The sequence below is a fragment of the Gastrolobium bilobum genome, unplaced genomic scaffold (assembly GCF_033153095.1).
Source record: "Gastrolobium bilobum isolate Gb01-03AN ecotype WA unplaced genomic scaffold, APGP_CSIRO_Gbil_v1 utg33886, whole genome shotgun sequence".
Lineage (NCBI taxonomy): Eukaryota > Viridiplantae > Streptophyta > Magnoliopsida > Fabales > Fabaceae > Gastrolobium > Gastrolobium bilobum.
In genome coordinates this window covers 30,208-49,668 of record NW_026898003.1, presented here as the reverse complement: position 1 = coordinate 49,668, position 19,461 = coordinate 30,208, and the positions used below count along the sequence as shown (strand labels likewise).

General features: G+C 33.8%; 1 protein-coding gene across 1 annotated transcript; it reads right to left on the bottom strand.

The window, feature by feature from the left end:
• Window positions 1-2,589: 2,589 nt before the first annotated feature.
• On the bottom strand, window positions 2,590-17,577 carry LOC133312074 (disease resistance-like protein DSC1). Its single transcript, XM_061513218.1, has 7 exons — window positions 17,099-17,577; window positions 8,442-9,489; window positions 8,043-8,348; window positions 6,524-7,959; window positions 4,989-5,172; window positions 4,772-4,842; window positions 2,590-3,583 (listed from the first exon to the last, which is right to left on the bottom strand). The coding sequence occupies exons 1-7, from the start codon at window positions 17,575-17,577 to the stop codon at window positions 2,590-2,592; spliced, it is 4,518 nt and encodes a 1,505-aa protein (XP_061369202.1).
• Window positions 17,578-19,461: the final 1,884 nt, after the last annotated feature.

Below are 19,461 nucleotides of genomic sequence, written 5' to 3'. Positions count from 1 at the left end.
AAAGCCAGAACCAATAGAGAGCTATAACCCATTTCTGCCACCTCCTATGCCAAATTATTACTCTCATTTCCAAAAACCATCAGAGTTCTGGACCAACCCTCATCCTCCAAAACCTTGGACTTTTCCAACTAGCCAGCCTTATGATCAAAAGCCTAAAAGAGAAAGAGAAAGTAGAGAAAGAGGAAAATAACCTTCTACCTCTAGAAAACATTCATCTAGAACTAAAATGGAAACAACTCCTTCCTTATCCTCAGACTCTACAGACCACATGAATAATCTCAGTTCCTCAAAAAGAACTTTTGAGACTGTAGATCTCAAAGACCAATTTGCTATAATCCAAACAGCGCCCCCAAACACAGATGAATCCCAAACCTCTGAAACAACAGAGTCTTCCTCAACCTCTCAGAGTTCTGATTCCTCTGAGAGTATTCTTGAACCAAAACCAGATCATAAAACTCCGGAAACCACACCTACTCCTGAAACCACTCCTGAAACTTCTGATGAAGAACAATCTGATGGGTTAGATTCTTCTGATCTTTCAGAAGCAAATTATGCTGATATTACTAGCATATTGATGGTTAGAACTGCAGAATCCAGAGTTGAATCGTACTATGATTCCCCAGAATCTGAAGCAGGTGATGCCACTAGCAGAAATCAAACTAAGAAATCAACTGCAGCAGGACCATGGTTTACACTTGATGACATTTCTCCAAATCTATGGAGAAAAAGACTCCTAGAATTTGGAGCATGGATTGACACCAAACTCTTAGCTGTTGATGTTGACCCTTACAAAGTGATGGAAGAGTTTTGCTCCAGAATGGTTGGTTCTCTCAAGGAATGGTATCATAACTTGGGAAGTGTCAGACAAAATCAACTTCACCAAGTAGGTAATTCCTCTGGTATGCTCGGAGTCTTCCACCTGGAATTCATTGGAGATGGAGACATTATTGACAAGAAGAACAGGTAAGAATTTTTTGAAATGAAATGCTGCTCTCTGAAGATAAAAGATCTAGAAAAGAATTTTAAAAGAATGATGCAGAGATTTTATTTGTTGAATGGATATAATGATCCAAGCCTCAAAAATACTTATGTGGCTTCTCTTCCTAAAGAGATTCAACCAGAGTTGAAAAGGATGGCAATTGCTCAAGGCAAAGATTTCACAACCCTTACTATGGGTCAAATTCACCAACTAACTCTTGAAGCGGTTGACAAACTCTGCAAGCAGCATAAGTATATGACTAATCTGATGAATCAAAGGTCAAAATATACTCAAGCCTGTAAGAAGTCTTATCTGGAGATAAAATGCAAAGATAGCAACTGTGATTGCAAAACGAAGAAGAAATCTCATTTCAAGAAGTACAATCAGAAAGGAAAAGGCAAAAAGTCCCAGAAACAATACAGGTTCTTCAAGAAGAAGAAGTTTCGTGGGAAGAACAAAGGCCAGAAGTGTTTCATTTGCAAAAAGAAAGGTCATTTCGCAAAGAACTGTCCTAACAAGTCAGATAAAGCAGTAAAAATGATAACTGCTTTAAATCTTGACGAAGGAGATGCAGAATCCTTGTATTCTGAACAAAGTACTGGAGATGAAGACACTGTCTTTGCACTACAAGATTCTTCCTCTGATTCAGAAACTTCTGATAGTGATGTTCCAGTTTTTGCCATAAATGAAGTGTTCTATTTAAGCCCAGAAATACCTAAGCCCAATGTAGAAGTCCACATTTTGTCATCCAAATTCAGTCATCCTAAAAAGGTGATTGCCTATATGGATACTGGTGCTGCAAGATCAATGATGGATCCTAAGATCTTACCTCCTGAAGCATGGAAAAAGGAGACAGCTTACTTTGTAGCAGCTGATGGGAAAGTATTCAGAACCAATTTGATCACTAAACAACCTATAGGGATAAGATTTTTCCCTGAATGCTTTGTTTGGACGAATGTTATTGGAACTCCTCTGCCTGATAAAGACATTTTATGTAACTCACTCACTAACAAAATGTAACTCTTTATGTAAATCGAAATCCACCAAATACATAGTCTGATCTTAATAATTTAATATGCCAATTTTTTTTTTTTTTAAAGTTCAGGGTGGAATGAAGAAGTGGTGTAAAAATTCGGAAGTTGATATAATAAACTTCACATGCTGCCTCCTACATAAAAATAGAAGGGATTCTATTTTCTCATGTTATAGAAGACAGTTATCTCTTACTATAGATACATGATGTGGAAGGACCCATCACATATTAAAAAAAAATAGTGGCACAACTTTTAATGTGAGACAATATGAGATAGTTATCTGATGTGGTGGGGCCCACCACATGTAAAATGAGACAATGATTTCCCAAAATAAAAACGGACGATTTCATCAAAGGTTAGAACTCGTATCAAAATAAAAGCAGCTGGACAATATCAAGATAGGAATTGTCTCAAAGCAAAATCAGGTAGTATCGACAATACATATTATAAAACACTACGCAATATGAAACAAATTTTCACCAAATTCTTCAGCATATCTGTTACGAACTATCCTGATATGATGACAATCTTCTTCTACCTCTCCTCTATGGGTTCACTTTTGGAAAGGGAAACTCATTACTCGGAGTGAAGATCAACTTCAGAACCCACGTAAGACAAAAAAATATTAAAAATAAAAATGAATATAATCAAAAGTACTTCGGCTCTATGCCACCAAGTATTATGAGCTAGCAGTGTTTCACTGTTCTCTGCAAAAGTTGTTCTGAAACCTTCCCATTTGTTATTCAACTTCTTCAGCTTTGACAGGGCAGCAGCGTATGAGGATTCAGATTTCTCAATCGCCACTATTAGCTCTCTGCTTTCAGGTACCCGATTCTTAGCCTCATCTTTCAGTTTCTTCTTTTCGAAGTCACATCTTTCCAGGGTCTCCTTCAACTTGTTTTTTTTCAACTCCACAGTTTTCTTTTTCTCAAGAAGAATCTGAATATTTTCATTCAGCTTTTTAGCCTCTTTGTCGAGACTTTCGGTTTCAAACTCACACTGACTCGTTTCTTTGTTCAGTAATTCTTGCCGTTTCTTAGTATCTCTCACAAGCTGCAAAAGTTTTTCTTTTTGTTGCAAAAGGGTAGTGTGTTCTTCGACTACTTTTTGAGTAAAGGTAAAGTCTTTGAACAGATCCTCAATAGAGGATGTCATGCTTTCAACAAGCTTCGCAACATTTGGAGAAACTTTTTCTTCAGATGCCAGTTGTATGCATTTCAAAGACATATGTAATTGTCCTTGTAGTTCGACATCACCAAGAATGGACTCAAGCGAGTTTTCCAATAGGCTTTCAAGATTATGCAAAGCTTCTCTTATAGCAACATCGTTTGTAGAAAAGGTTGCTTTTGCCGACAGGATGCTGTAAAGTTTAGCAACATGGTCCTCATCGGATCCGTCTTGACCTTCCATTGGTTCACTTTCTTTTGCATGGTATGGTCCTTCAACAATCAGATCAACAATTTCTTCTCCATGTAGATTTTGATTTTCTTCTGAATGCTTGGCCTCTTCAATATTATCAGTCCAATCAGACTTATTTTCACTTGACTTGTGTTTAGAAGCATTTCCTTTGCTTTTCACCTACACAATGTAATAATGATATTGACAAAATGACATGGTTGACTTAATGCTGAGATGCATTAAACTGATGTAGAAATTGTACACATTTTATTCTTTAATTTAATTTTAGGTAACCATGATGACAATGATTGTCGAAATAAAAGAAGCGACTTACAACTTTGGTATTTGTTGTATTCTTCTTGCGTCCTCTTCCATCACTCGTCTTAGTTTCCTTGCGCCTAGATCTGATCCACTTTTCAACATCTGTAAAATGGTCTTTACTCTTATTATCTTCTTCAGCTGATTCTAGTTCAACCATCACTAACTTTGGTTTTGTAACTAAACAAAGAAGAAACATTCTAAGTAGGAGAACAAATTAATAAATTCAACAAAAAAACTAAATCCATAAACTGATGCACATGCATTCTCAAGATGGGAAATACGTGACTAAAATTCTTTTGAATTATTATATGAAACGGTGAATAAAAAATATTACCTACTAATAAAAAGTTTGGAAGACATTTTAAAATTATTTTTTGTGGAATTAATAGAAAAAATTAAAAGAAGTACTTTTAGAGGAAAACCTAAAATGGTAGTATTATGGTATATACACAGATAATGTTCCTTACTTGACTTTTCTTTAGTTGATGCTCCTTTATTTACATTGCTTTTGTCCTGCACAATCAAATCATCATGTTTGAACATGGCATTATTGAAAATTGAGATAATGCTAAAATGCAAGTATTATATTTTATATTTTTTGTACACTTTCAAGTATGATGACAGTTTTTCAAAATAAATGATAGCAACTTACAACTTTTATATACTCTGTGTTGAGACTTCTTATTGCACTGGTCTTGGTATCCTTGTGAATATATCCGGGCTCTTCCACGTAAGAAGAATGGTCCTTTCTCCCATTATCTTCTTCAGCCGATTCCGGTTCATCCACCATTGACTTTGGTTCTATGACTAAACACCGAAGGAAATTTATAAGTAGGAGAAAAGAGTAAATTCAACAAGGATTATCTTCACCTAACTCCCGAAGTGAAGTTTAATGGGGAGTGATTTTTAAAGAAAAAATAAAAAAGTGTACCCTTTGAAGAAATCCTAAAATGGTAATATAATTTATTAGCAAGCGGCTTATATACACAAATAAAGTTTCTTACTTGACTTGTTTTTAGAAGCATTTTCTTTTTCTGGCTGTGACTCAATAAGTTCATGCAATCTGGCTCCAGGTTCAGTTGGCGTTGCTTTATTTCCTTTGCTTTTGGCCTTTTCAATAGTCTATTCATCGTATTGACAAAATGACACAGTTGAAAATTGAAATAATGCTAAAATGCAAGTGTTCTGTTTTATATTTTTTTACACTTTCAAGTAAGATGACAAAGTCTGTAAAAAATAAAAAATTAGTAACTAACAACTTTTGTAGAATCTCTGGTATTCTCCTTGAGACCTCTTCCTGCACTGGTCTCGGTTTCCTTTTGAGTAGATTCGATGCTCTCTTCCACATCAGAAAAAGACCAACTTTCATTGTCTTCTTCAACTGATTCTAATTCAAACGTCGCTGACTTTGGTTCTGTGACTAAACACAGAAGAGAAATTGTCAGTAGGAGACGAGTAAATTCAACAATAAAAAAAGTAAACCCAAAGTATAGGTGCAAATGCTCTGTATGAAGAGGCCTCTCACAACAAGATGAGAAATAGGTGACTCATTTTTTTTTTTTTTTAAATTATTTATGAAATAACCATTTCCCATTAAACCCGATGTGAAACTAGAGGTAAGGGCATTCTTTGTATGCAATAAGGTTGTTTTCCAAATTTTATCCCCTTGACCTTTCAGTTATAAAAATGCAGTTTTACTATTATTCTGGACCCCTTTTTTAAATTATTTCTGAAATGATGTATAAAAAATATTCTCCATTAATATAAAGTTTGTAAAACTTGTTTAAAATATTTGTTTGTGCTGAAGAAGTAAAAGTATACCTACCCTTTGGAGGAAAGCCCAAAATGTTAGTATAATTTTTTTATTTATTTTTTTGGGTAGATAAATGTTAGTATAATTTATTAGTAATGGTTTATACACAAATAAAGTTACTTACTTGATATTTCCTCAGATTCATTTTCTTTGTCCGACTGTATCTCAGCAGGTTCATGCAATCTAGCATTAGGTTTAGTTGGCGTTCCATTGTTTCCTTCGCTTTTGATCTGCACAACGTAATAATTAAAATTTTTAGAAAATTAATACTAAATAAGCAATTATATGTTATAGTTTGTATTTTTAATATGGACGAAGTTTGTCAAAATAAAAGATCCCTTGACTGACAGCATTTGTAGACTCCTTGGTTTCCTTGGGCGTGGATTTGACGCTCTCTTCCACATTAGAATGATGGTCTTTCCTACCACTACCTTCTTCACCCGAATCTGCTTCAGCCTTATCTGAGTCCGAGTCTGATTCTGAAACCAAAGACAATATGAAAAATATTAAGTTGGTGAAAAGAATAGATTTGAAACCTGTTGGAGGAAAACCACACTTTATATTTTGAAAGTGTGTAGGTGGCCTTATGCAACAGAACAGATAAAGTATGTTTTATAGCATAATAATTGAAAGTGAGTACTTATGAGTAGTTATTAGCAGACACTACAATAGAAGACTTAAAAAAGAAATTATCAAGAACATAAAAGTTACCGACTATTCCATCACTAGAAGACAGTTCACAGGAGCCATTGTTTATGGTAAATCTTTTTTGTTGTTGTTTTATTAATATAATTTAAAAAAAAAAAAAATGCAATTGATTTAATGAAGGAATAAGGAAAAAGCAAATAAGCATAATATATAAGACATCAGTGAAAGAGAATGATAAGTTGCATACCGACTATTCCATCACTAGAAGACAGTTCACAGGAGCCATCGTTTTCCATCTCATGAGATCTTTCAATTGATGTCAAGTTCATGCTACGTGCTGTTTCCAACTCAATTCCCTTCTCCAATTCCTTTTTCTTATCTGAATCCAAGTCCAATTCCAATAAAACATTGTGCAGCTCTGAAACACTTATGAGGCGTACTCCACACTTTTTAATACAGATCGAACCATCAACTTCCCCCGTATCATTTGCAACGAAGAAGTCAAAACGAACCTTTGACTTATAATATTTGAGAATGCCATCACAATGAAATGGATCATACCATACATAAACATGATCCGACTTGAATTCCGTGATATCAATCTTTAGCCATGTAACCTTTGTACCTTCTGCCAAGGGGCATTCACATTTTATTTTAGTGCCATGTTTCATCATTTCACCGGCTGTAGAAAGAACCACAGAGTAAATGAAGCCCTGCAAGTTGGAACGGCTAGGAAGTTCAATGGTAATTGAGGTCTTTTTTGTTCTATAACTGACCTGCTTTGGGACTCTCTTTCCTGGTAAACAAAACTCAACACTTGTATAATTGTAGCTGTGAATGGCCACACGGAGTCTTCTTACTAACACATTGTCCAATGCTGCACTCATCATTGTTAAATGTAGGCTTTCCACAATACATTTGAGTGAATCTGCATCCAAGTTCAAGCTGTTTTTGAATGAAATGTGTTTGGCCATTCCTCTCATCTTTGTTGCCAAAGTCTTTAAATTTGACACGGACACCAATGACGTGCAGTTAACTGCATACAACTGTTTGATGAGAGGTGGAAGCTCTGGTAGACACCGAAGCTCCTCGCAATTCTCCAAGGACAGAATTTCAAGCTTTTCAAGATCCTTGATGCTTTCAGGCAACTTTGTCACATTGCATCCATCTAGCCTTAATTCCTGTAATGTTTTTGATAAGACGCTGATGTTGTCAGGGAGTTCAAACAAGTTACTACACTCCTTCAAATGTAGTATTTGTAGAAACTGTAACCCATTAAACAGGTCATGTAGTTGCTCTTTGTCAATTACTAATCCGCGGCAAGAAAGTCTCAGCTCCAAAAGAGATTTCAGGCGAGATAACTCATTCGGAAGATGCGTGAGTCTTACACCCTCTAGATTAAGCCACTTAAGATTCTGTAGAAGCCCTATTGATGTTTCCAATCTTTGAATTCCTGTATTGCTTAAATCCAAGTTTTGTAGTGAATCCGAAGACACTGCAAATTCCTCCAGACTTGAGCAGCCCTTGACACTGATAATCCCCAGAGACTGCAAATGTTTGATGCCTATAACACTCTTAAGATTTGTACACCTATCGAGTATCAAAGTAACAAGTGTATCCGCGGATAAAACAGAAGGATGAAGATAACTCAATCTCCTACAACCAGATAGATTCACCCATTTAAGTCTTGACGCCTCAGACAAATCGGGAAGTTTTTCCAACTCTTTGCATTCACTTAGGTCAATTCCCTCCAACTTACCAAGTTTCTGTAACAATGTAAAAGAAAACATCAAAATGGAAAATCCTAAAAGAAAAAAAAATGTAACCATAGGTAGGTTTATATCTTTACCTGCACCCCCTGCCAAAGTTGTTTAACATTGCTGTGCGGCATGCGAATCTCAACAAGCAGCTCAGCAAAAAAACGTCGTGGAAGAGACTCAAAAGGATATCCAATCCACTCAACATACCTCAGTTTGTCAGAAAATGGCCCAAGAACTGTAGGAAGCTTGAGGTATGTATTACTATAATTCTGATCCAAGGGGTTACAGAATTTAAGAAATCTTAAGGCTTTCATCTTTGTGAAGGTGTCAGCACGCAAAGGTAAAGCTGTGATTTGAGACAAATCTAATGTTATGCCTTGAATTGCTTTAGTCCCCTGACAAAACATAAAAGTAAACGGTATCAAATTAGCTACAATTTCTTTACAAAAAAACATGTCTTAAATAAAGTGTGTGTTTCTTTTCATTACCTTGTTTTCTTTAATTACTTCACAAGCATCACTATCCCTCAAACGGCTACGTCCTTCAGGGTTTTCTTCATCTTCGTTGCGTACTATTTCGTAAGCCATTTTTTGTAGCAAGTCATGCATTTGTATTCTATTGCTATTTGAAATAGTAATCAAAGCTTTGTTTTCAAGGACTACTATTCCACTAATTGCTTCGAAATCACAGGCATCTAATATCCTTATGACGTGATCTTTCTTTTCTCCTTTGAAAAAAAATGCTATGTCTAGAAAAATCTTCTTCTCTGTTTTATGTTTTAATCCATCATAGCTCACTCTTAACACGTTTTGAATTGTCTCATCGGGACTGATGTTGAGTTTTCTGAAAGTACTTTCCCAAAATTCAATATCTTTGTTACGAAGATGAGAACCCAAAACTCTAAGAGCTAATGGAATGCCCCCTGCATAAGCAACTGCCAAATCTGAGAGACCCTCATAACCTTTTATGGGATGGTCTTGTTTGAAGGCTTCTAAGCAAAAAAACTTAAGAGATTCTGTAGCTTTCCATTCCTCGACCCCATATATCCAATCAACACTTTCCTCAAGCAATTGCCTATCTCCTGTTGTTATAATGAGTCTACTAGCTTGACTTAAGCCATGATACCCTTCACACCAATTTTTAATTTGATCTGAATCATCCACATCATCTAGTACGATGAAAACATTTTTACCTTTGAGCCTCGTCATATCGATTGTGGATCCTACAAATTTAGATCTGGAAATTTTTTCCTTAAATAGCTCAAAATGAAGCTCAGCAAGTGAATATTCTTTTGTGTTGAGCACTAAGCAGCTGCTGTCATATTGGGGAAAGAGTTTGGCAAACAAGGCTTTAGCAATGGTCGTCTTACCTATTCCGCCCATACCCCAAATTCCAATTACTCGAAATTTTTTCATTAATAATTCAACATTTCTACAGTTTTTTTCACTTATAATTCCTTTTAACTCTTCAGGTTCCCTCAGTTCCAGCTTTTCTAGTACATCCTTGACAACGTCCTTGATGAGTTGAGTCTCGTTCCTAGCATAAAAGACCAACAACGAGACAAAAGAAAATATTGAATTTATCAAGAACGGAAAACCTAACTAAAAAAACTATTAATATCTACTATCCGACCACCGAAGAATTTAATTTTAATGAACTTTTAGTATAAATTTTTTTAGTGCATCTTATTATTATTTAATTATAAATAATACTGTTTATTTGATTAAAAAGAGTTTTTATTGAACCTGATTAGGGAGAATGAGAAATGCATATGTGAAGGATGAAATACCTAACACATAACGACATTCCCTTGATAATGACAAGGGTAGATTCCAGTTGAACTACATTCTACCTGTAATCATGTGACAATATTATATTATTAAAATATTATAGCAAAAACTATTTGAAAGCCTAATATATATATATATATATATATATATATATATATATATATGAGGTAGGATCATTTGACACCGATGTCAAATTTAAAGTTTGACACCTCATATTAGATCAAAAAAGACCAATTGTGTCACATGTTTACAAATTAGAGTCGTTAATCTTTTTTGATCTAATAGCTTTAAAATAAGGTGTCAAACTTTAAATTTGACACCGGTATCAAAGTATTCTCATTTGGAGATACTGTGTTTGTCGTGACACTACTTGCAAAATTTGATGCAAAAACTATTTTTATAATTATAGGATTAATAGTATTTCTACGCCACGAATAAGAAATTTTAAGTTAACTAAACTTGATTAATTCCATAATAATATCCCATAGAAATAACAGCACGGAGTAGATATTACCAAATTGTAGAGACATTAGTAATTTTGGGGTAGGACTAGAGGGAAGAATGCACTAAATTGCATAGTATTTAAGCCCTTGAAATAAAACTCCTTTTAAACTAAACCTAGTTTTGTGAGTGGATAACCGTAGTAGACCTTAAACTGTAACTCATGTAGTTCTAACAAAAGGGCCAGGATCTAGGATCTGGTACGGATGACTGGGGGTTAAGAGTATTCACGGTCTCATTTTGAAAATTTGAAGTTCATTTGAGGAAGTTTGAAAATTTTAACATTATTAATACATCATCTTAGCCAATTGTGCTTGTTTTATTTGGCCTGTGGAATAAATCTTTGGTGCTACTGTTGTACCAAAGATTCAGTATATTATATAATGACTCTAACTGGTAAATCTTAATTAGAAGTTTAAAATAAGGATTTAAATTCCATAATTAGATTCGGAGCGTGATTGCGAGTATTTTGACTGTAATCATGACTAAGTTATGACAGTGAGTTCTGCCGGATAATTTGCAGTCTTGTGAATTAACCGGTAGAGCTTAAATGAGCAAAATAATTTTAGAGACATAATTTGACAATTCTGACGCCAAATATGAGTTCAGAACGAAAAATTGTATAGTCTGGCACTTTTCGTGAAAATCTCGTGAATAGTGTTTTTCTACCGGGTATTTTGTACTGCTGTCAAAGCAACCGGTAGAGTCCAGAAACAAATAATTGATGAAATAAGAATAAGTCTAATATATGCCATACAAGTAAAAATAGGCCAAAGAATGATAAGTTTTAAGTTTCGTAAGTGAACGATGTACAGTTAGTGATTCACAGTGCATTTCGTCAAAAACGGTGTAGAAACCATACTGTAAATTATGAATATTGTGTTATAAAAAAAAAAAAAAATTATGAATATTGTTCCCTAGGAAATAAAAATTAATGTAAATGAGTTCAGAAAAATAAAAATATATCCGTAGCTTTAAGTTAGTTTCGGGTCAGTTTAAGTGAAAATACGCGAAAAAAAAACATCCGATAAAAAGCCACATGTGCTTAAAAACCATAAGTGACTTAAAAATCACTATTCACATCAGATTTTGCTTTCTTCTCTCTCTTCCTACCCGAGTTCTTCTTCTCCAAAGGGGGTTAGGGTTTGAAAATTTCTTTGTTTGATTTCTCCCTCCACAATCTTCCAAATGCCAAAGTCCATTACATGAAATCGATAGTAAACCACCCAATGAAACCATTCCACCACTTAGTTTGAGCTGATTTTGCATGTGTGAGGAGCTCTTCTCTTTCCCCTTTTTGTTTTACTATTCATCAAGGGTGGAAAGTTGAGTTTTTGATGGAGCCTTGCTTGGAGGTTGCTCTCTAGGCTTTGTACAAGGGATTAGAGGTAATAAATCTCTATTTCTATGGTTTGTTTTTCATGATTTAAGCTGTGAAAATTTAGAATGTGTTTTGGTGGGAAAAACCTTGATTTTAATATTGGAATTGATGATGGATTGAAAAAAATTCCATTGCACCCCTCCCCTATGTTTCGGCCTAGTGAGACTTTGGAGGGGTTTGATGTTCAAAATTTAATTAGACATAGTGGATACATGCATATGTATGTGCAAGTTGCAATTTAAGTGAAGAAAATGTGTAAAAGAAAATAATCCTTGGAAGTTCCCTTGGAGATTTCGACCTATACAGGGATTTTAGGAATAGATTAAATTACATTTTATCTTAATAAAATGTGGAGTTTCCAATGCATGAGATTGATGAGTTGAAGAAGTGAAATGACTTGAAAAATTGTTGAAAGAAATATTGGTTCCCTTTATGTGTACCCACGACCTTATGGAGAAAAATGGCATGAAATAGGTTTGAAATTCTCATGTGGATACTTAGTTAATTTAGGGAACATTAACGATTATAACATGTTAAATTAAAGGAAATTATAAAGGCATGGTCTTGACTTGTAAATTGGCATAGAACTGGAAAAAAATGTAAAGAGACGAAAGTAAGCGATAAAATGTATGCCTTATGTAAAATCTAGGCAGGATAGCATTTTATTGATTTTTGTTTTGGATTCCTTCTCTAGGTGTGCCTAGGGACCGAAAAGGGTTTGGATCCTATTGAAGCGATATAAGTAACTTGTGCCACAAGTAAGTGAATTTGAAAAGCTTCAAGAGGTAAGCTCTATGTTTAAAGAGTCTTTTCCCGCTTAAGTGCTCCGCCATAGTTAGTGAACTGTGGTTGAATTGTATGACTGTTTTGATGCTTTGTATAGATGCATTCATATAGAGCTATTTGATAACATGATATGACTTGTTTTGATATTATTTCTGTATTGACTGTATGGTACACTGATGTCTTCTTGGGGTTTCCCTGAGATTGATGATGTACGCCTCTGACATGTTCTGGTTCCGCTCGGGGTCCTCCCTTGGGAACACTTGTGTTAAATTCCGCTTGGGGTCCTCCCTTGGGAATGACGGTGCACGCCTCTGATGAGATATGTATATCTGTTTTGTTCTGTTATGATATCTGTTATATGTTGCATTGGTATACTCTGTATCTGACTTTCATGCAGGAGTAAGCCAGGGGTATGGAGAATTCTCTATAAACCTGGAACTTATTGAGATTGTTATCTCACCCCTCTTTGGGGACATCATTTCAGGTTCTCAGATTCCCAGTGAGCCCTCACTAGGCAGGGACGCAACCCGTGGCTGAGGCGTTTGGACGGACCAGATTTTGAGTAGCTGTAGGCTACTACTATTTTGGAGTGTATTTATGTTATTCAGTATTTTAGCATTTTGTGGGTCATGATGTCTGATCCTTTATTTTGTATACGGCCTGTATATGTTTTTACATGTCTTTCAGTATGATGCATGTACATTTGTATATTCAGGCATGCCGATATGACGATGTAGTATTAAGTTATGTTTACGTGTTGGATTGCATGTTGTTAGATATAGTGGCACGAAGCCAAGTTATGCATGCACCCATGGATGGGTATATGATTATACTTGGATGTCTGGTACTTCTGAATTTATATGTTGTATAAATTGTCTATCATGAACTCTTGAGAGTGGGATTGGAAAATCCCCAGTTGTCCGAATTACAGAGGTTACTCTTTCCGATTTTCGTCTCCGCCAAATAAGAATTAAACTAGAAAAAGAAAAAGTTAGCTCGTATTTTTGTAAGTTAAGTTTTCCGCTGTTTCTGTTTGTATTATATGCATGTTAATTGAACCGGCTCGAGATAGGGATGTTACACATCCCACCAATAGAATTATTACATGTCAACTAAAGGTTTTTTTTCTGCCAATTTTTTCTCTCTCTTATGATATGTAATACTCCTATTGGTGAGGTGCACTAAATCTTGGTGCAATAGTAGCACCAAAAATTTATTCAATGCCGTGATGGTTCACAAAAGTGTCATCGTGTACACCACCTCAAATATCTCGTACGCGAGATGATGCTGGTTTTTAGGGACTATTTTTCATTGTATGATAAAAAAAACCCTTCAAATTGGGGAAGAATATGACACAAGGTAGCTCAAGTATATTTTTTGTAAAAAAGGTAGAATAGTCATATTAATTAAAAAATTTAACATTATTAAAGAAGAAAACATAGGGGTATAAGTGATTAAAAAAAGCATAGGGACTAAGTGCTTCAAAGAGAAACCATAAGGGGTATTTGAACTTTTCCCTATTATATATATTTGAATAGGAGGATCATTATAACTATAGCTCTTGGTATGTTTACCAAAGATAAAAATGATTTATTTGATACTATGGATGACTGATTAGTGAGGGACCGTTTCATTTTTGTGGGTTGGTGCGGTCTATTACTCTTTCCTCGAGTGTGTCCATAAGTTCGGCTATTTTGAGCATATACTCAATCAAGCTAATAATTTTCATAACCTAATTATTGTTGGGTATGACTCATACTTCGCATACTGATGATGACCCTTGTTATCGGGGTCAGCAGAAAGACAACTGGGGTGAATATTCTTATATTAGTAGTTTGGACTTGAGCCCATGAATAGCTATTGTTAGGGTTTTTCTAATCCTATTTATATTCTCCTTGTAAATCAAATGACTTGTAACAAGCGGTGATGTGAATAGAGTACAGACAAGCTGGGCATAGCCTACATTGGGTGAACCAGGATAAATCACTGTGTCAATCTCTCTTCTCTTTTCTTTTTTTCTGTTTTGTCGATTTTGTGTGATTGTCGATTTCTAACATTTGGTATCAAGAACTTTGGTTCTGCGACCGGGATTCCTGTGACAGATTGGGATTTCACGATTTGGTTTTTTTTCTTTGCATAGAAAAAACTGCGAAATTGATCTGAAGAAGATTTTCATAATTTTGAGTAACCTAATTATGAGTATTTTAAGAGTAATACACTCAATGGCCTATAGCTTAATAATATGTGAATCCCTCCCAAATCGAAAGGCTTGAGATGGAGTGAGCAAAATGCAATTAAAAAAGTCACGCAATTATTTTGTTATGCTCTCAAGTCTTAATTCATTTTTGTATGTTCTCTTACTAGAGGCTATTTTGACATTTTAAAAATGACAACCCTTCTCTTTTTCACTCATGCTCTTCTCAATTCACTTTTATATGGACTACTTCATTGGCTCAAGGCTTCAAGGTACAATATTGACATTTTCTTTAATAATTTATTAATTTTTATCTAGATAGTGATAATGATTTTAAAACAAATTTTTTGAATAACTTCAATGGGTATGTAATCGTAAAATAACCCTCAATCTCTCTATATATATATATATATATATATATATATATATATATATATATATATATATATATATATAAGGACTATTTTATCCCAGTGTAATTTACACGTTGAATCTTGATTATTTATCCTATTTATATCTAACGGTTTTGTTTTATTGCAAATGTGAACCGTTAGATGCAAACAAATCGATGATCAAGATTTAGTGTAAGACTTTTTATTCTTACATCAATGTGAGAATATCCTGCCTCATATATGTGTGATTTGATGTAAGACTTCTTATTTTTACACTAATGTAAGAATATCTTGTCTTGTGATTTGGTGTTCTTACACTAATATAAGAATATCTTGTCTCGTGTGTGTGTGTGTGTTTGGGGGGGGGGGGGAATTATTTATTTCGCAACAATAGATAGAATTATATCCTATAACTAAAAAATGACAATATTTTGGGTTAAAAAAAACTCAGGGTAATTTAGAAATTTTACTTTTTTATTGTATTATTAATTTGGGAAAACTTCAAAAAAACCCCTATAACTTTTCTTATGATCATTTATCCCCTCCTCAAAATTTTGAATCATTTACCCCCATGATTTAAAGTTTTTTTATCATTTACCCCCCTAAGTGGGGGGGGGGGGGTAAATGATAGAAAAACTTTAAATCAGGGGGTAAGTGATAACAAAAAATTAAATAAGGGGATAAATGATTCAAAAAATTTGTGAGGGGGGTAAGTGATAATTGAAAAAACTTATAGGGAGGTTTTTGAAGTTTTCCCTATTAATTTTACAAAAATACCCTATATTGCTGGAGATAACTTTGGGCATAGCTATTTGAATTTTGTTTTTGTAACATTTCGAGCGCTGACGAGGGCAGAGAGTGATCGTTGGTGAGAAAGGGCACAAAGAAGGAGCGGCTCCTGGCAGGTTTCCAGTCGGGGGTACTTGGATGAATCGAATCGACACCCGAAAGAGAGAGATTCCAAAGACTGTGCAGGTACAAAACTGCACAATTGGAGATAGTTTAAAAGAATTAATTGGTACTACTTATACTAACAAGACGCATCTACTTTTCGGTAGCCTAGAACGGAAGAACTCCATAATTAAGCGTACTTGACTTGGAGCAATTATGGGATGAGTGATTTCCTGAGAAGTTTTTTTTCCAGGAAGTGTGTGAGAGAGGATAAAGCACGCTGAAAAGTCCCGTGTTAGTGTGTGGGAATAGTCATTGATTCTTGAAGCGCCCGGAAGTTACTAATATATATATATATATATATATAAATATATATATAGGGTTTATCGTTTCTCAAGTCATTTGAGATATATTTATCTCCGGTCATCCTAAAACTACGTCATTTTGTTTATTTATTTCCGTATATTAATTGATTATCCTATGAATGGTTATGATTTTTTTTTTCTCTCTTCATTTATCACCATTGATTCATCTTTATACGGTTATAATTTAGTGGACGTAGATAAAGTTATCTCAAGTGACTTTAGAAACGATAAGCCCATATATATATATATATATATATATATATATATATATATATATATATGAGATAGATTATTCTACCTACCTTTTTTATGTTTACCTTTGCCTATCACTTTCCAACATCAAAATCTCAATAGGAGAGATAAATGATAAAGGTAGTTGAAATTCTGATCTAATAGTGTTGAAAAGTGGTAGGCAGAAAAAGAAGTAGGTAGAATAACCTATCCCTGTATATATGTAGGATTTTATTACTCTCCTTTCACATAAGATAGTTATATTATGTTGTAGAAAGAAAATGGGTGGGTCCCACCATTACAAGAAAAGGGAAAAAAAGAAAAATGTGGGGTGCGAAAATCGAAGTGAGAGAGCATGAGAGAAGTTATCTTATATGAAAGGAGAATAATATTTCTTATATATATATATTTACACCGATGTAAGAGTTAGAAGTCTTACACTCAATCTTGACTATTGATCCACTTGTATCAAATGGCTCACATTACTAAAAAATTAGAGCTCCTAGATATAAGTGAGATGAATGGACAAAATTAAGAGTGTAACTTACGTTGGTGTAAAATGATCCTCACACGTATATATAACTGCAAAAGTTTATTAGAGAGAGAGATAATACGTATGGTTTTGACATGGCCATCCAGAGATATTGCCTGCTTCAAAGAGAGCATGTCTCCACTTAAGTACTTTTTGTTTGATGGACTCGCTGTCTTTGTCTCCAGGACGTGGCTCATGTTTTGCGAATGCTCTCCCGTAAGTGCCAGTCTGCCTCCTTATGTCTGAGGGATATGTGTGATAGAAAACAGGTATAACAATCTGACTAAGATGCTTTCTGCATTCGAGTATTTCCCGGAGTTCTTCCAAGCACCATTTTGAGGTAGCATAATTTTCTGACAGAATAACAATCGATAGGCGCGAGTTCTGGATCGCTTTGGAAAGTGTTGGCCAAACATCTGCTCCTCTTGGCATATCATAATCAATGAATATATCGATTGGTTCCTTTTCTAAAGCAGCGTAAAGATGGCTAGTGAAGTTGGTGCGTGTGTCCTCTCCTCGAAAGCTAAGAAATACATCGAGCTTTTCGGTAGAGGAAGACATACCCCCATAAGTCATGGCAATTAATATGATCTTCTTCTTTTATAGCCATGCAGTATGGTGGACCTAAATTTCTACACCTACTCCATTTATCTATCTTTCTTTTAGCATAATTTTCTTCACCTACTCCATATATCTATATTTTTTTTATATCAATATATATCTATGTTTAAAAAAATTAAAATATAATATATATATATATTATATTTGTAACATTTTTTTATAATTTCTTATAATTATTTCTATTATCATTTCATCAATATAAATAGAGATAGGTTATATTTATAAATTTTTTGTTTACAAAATCTTACAAATTACACTATGTCTTCCTAGGAGTACATTTTTAACCAAGTCTATTCACAGGAGTATATAGTGTAATTTGTACGTAAACAAAATTTATAAATATAACCTTTCCTAAATAAATATATTTAAACTTCTTTTAAAAACAGAGATACAAATCGGGCATATTATCTTTTTGGAGAAAATGTTTACCTTTTTAAATGATATAATTTATATTCTTTCACTCTCATAAAGAGGTGGAACCCACACCTTTATTTTTTTTTTTGTCAATTCTCTTTTCTCCTTTGTCTATCTTTTTCTCTCTCTTAAAATGACACCACTTTATATCCTTTAAAATGACACACGCTATGTTATCAAAAAAAAAAAAAAATGACACACGCTTTTCCTTTATTTTTTTATACGAAATATTTTTATCTACTTTAATGGCGGCATCGGCAACCCGTCATTCGTCCACGATTAATTATAAAATTTTAGCCTTTTCTGTTGTTTATTTTTATTTTACTTAACTTTTGTCCGAACCTTCTTGAAGGCTTTAAATTTGATTCAGTCCAATAACAAATTAAAAAATAATTTGTTGACTTAATCTCTAATGTCTCTGTCAAATCATCTATATAATGGTATTTTTTTTTACACATAAAAATTTATAACATAATTTAATACAAACTACTTAAATTCTTGATCACTAGATCAAATTTAATTTAGTGAAAGTGGCAAAGCCACGTTGGAGCTGAGTGATGATTTGACTCTGACTTATTTTTTAAAATTACTCACATTTTGAACCTGACTAAATTACCATAACTATTCTCTGTAGAATGGAATTTAGTGTTTGGAACCCACAAACCACAGTCACTAAATTAAGTCAAATTTTTATTAAAATATACTCAAATATAATTAAGTTATAAATAATTGTAATTGATTGAATTTATATTTTTTATTTTTTCTTTAAGACATACTTATTTTATTTTATTTTATTTAAAATAAATAGTACAATATAGGCCGGTATGTAGGCCTATGAATTTTTTATTAAACAAGCTTTCTGAAAGTCTAAGTTCGGTCTATTTTACGAAATATAATATGTCAGGTCTGATCTGACGTAGGCCGAGCCGAAGGCATCTGCAGGCCAGTCCGACCCAGTTTCACCCCTAACTGTCACAGACTTAGCAAATATATATGGGTTATATTTATTTTATTTTATATGAGATAATTAAATTTTTTACATACACACAAAAAGGGTGGATCTCACTTCTTCTTTTTTCTCTTTCTCTTATCTATAGGTCTCACTTACAATATTGTTTCTACAACATAAGATAATTATTTTTCTACAATATCAAAAAATTATATATATATATATATATATATATATATATATATATATATATATATATAAAGTTTGAAGACTTTTAAGTAAACGACAAAAAGTTAACTTCGTAACTTGAACAAAACTCCCACGCTATCAGATAATTACAACATAAGATAATTATTTTTCTACAATATCAAAAAATTATATATATATATATATATATATATATATATATATATATATATATATAAAGTTTGAAGACTTTTAAGTAAATGGAAAAAAGTTAA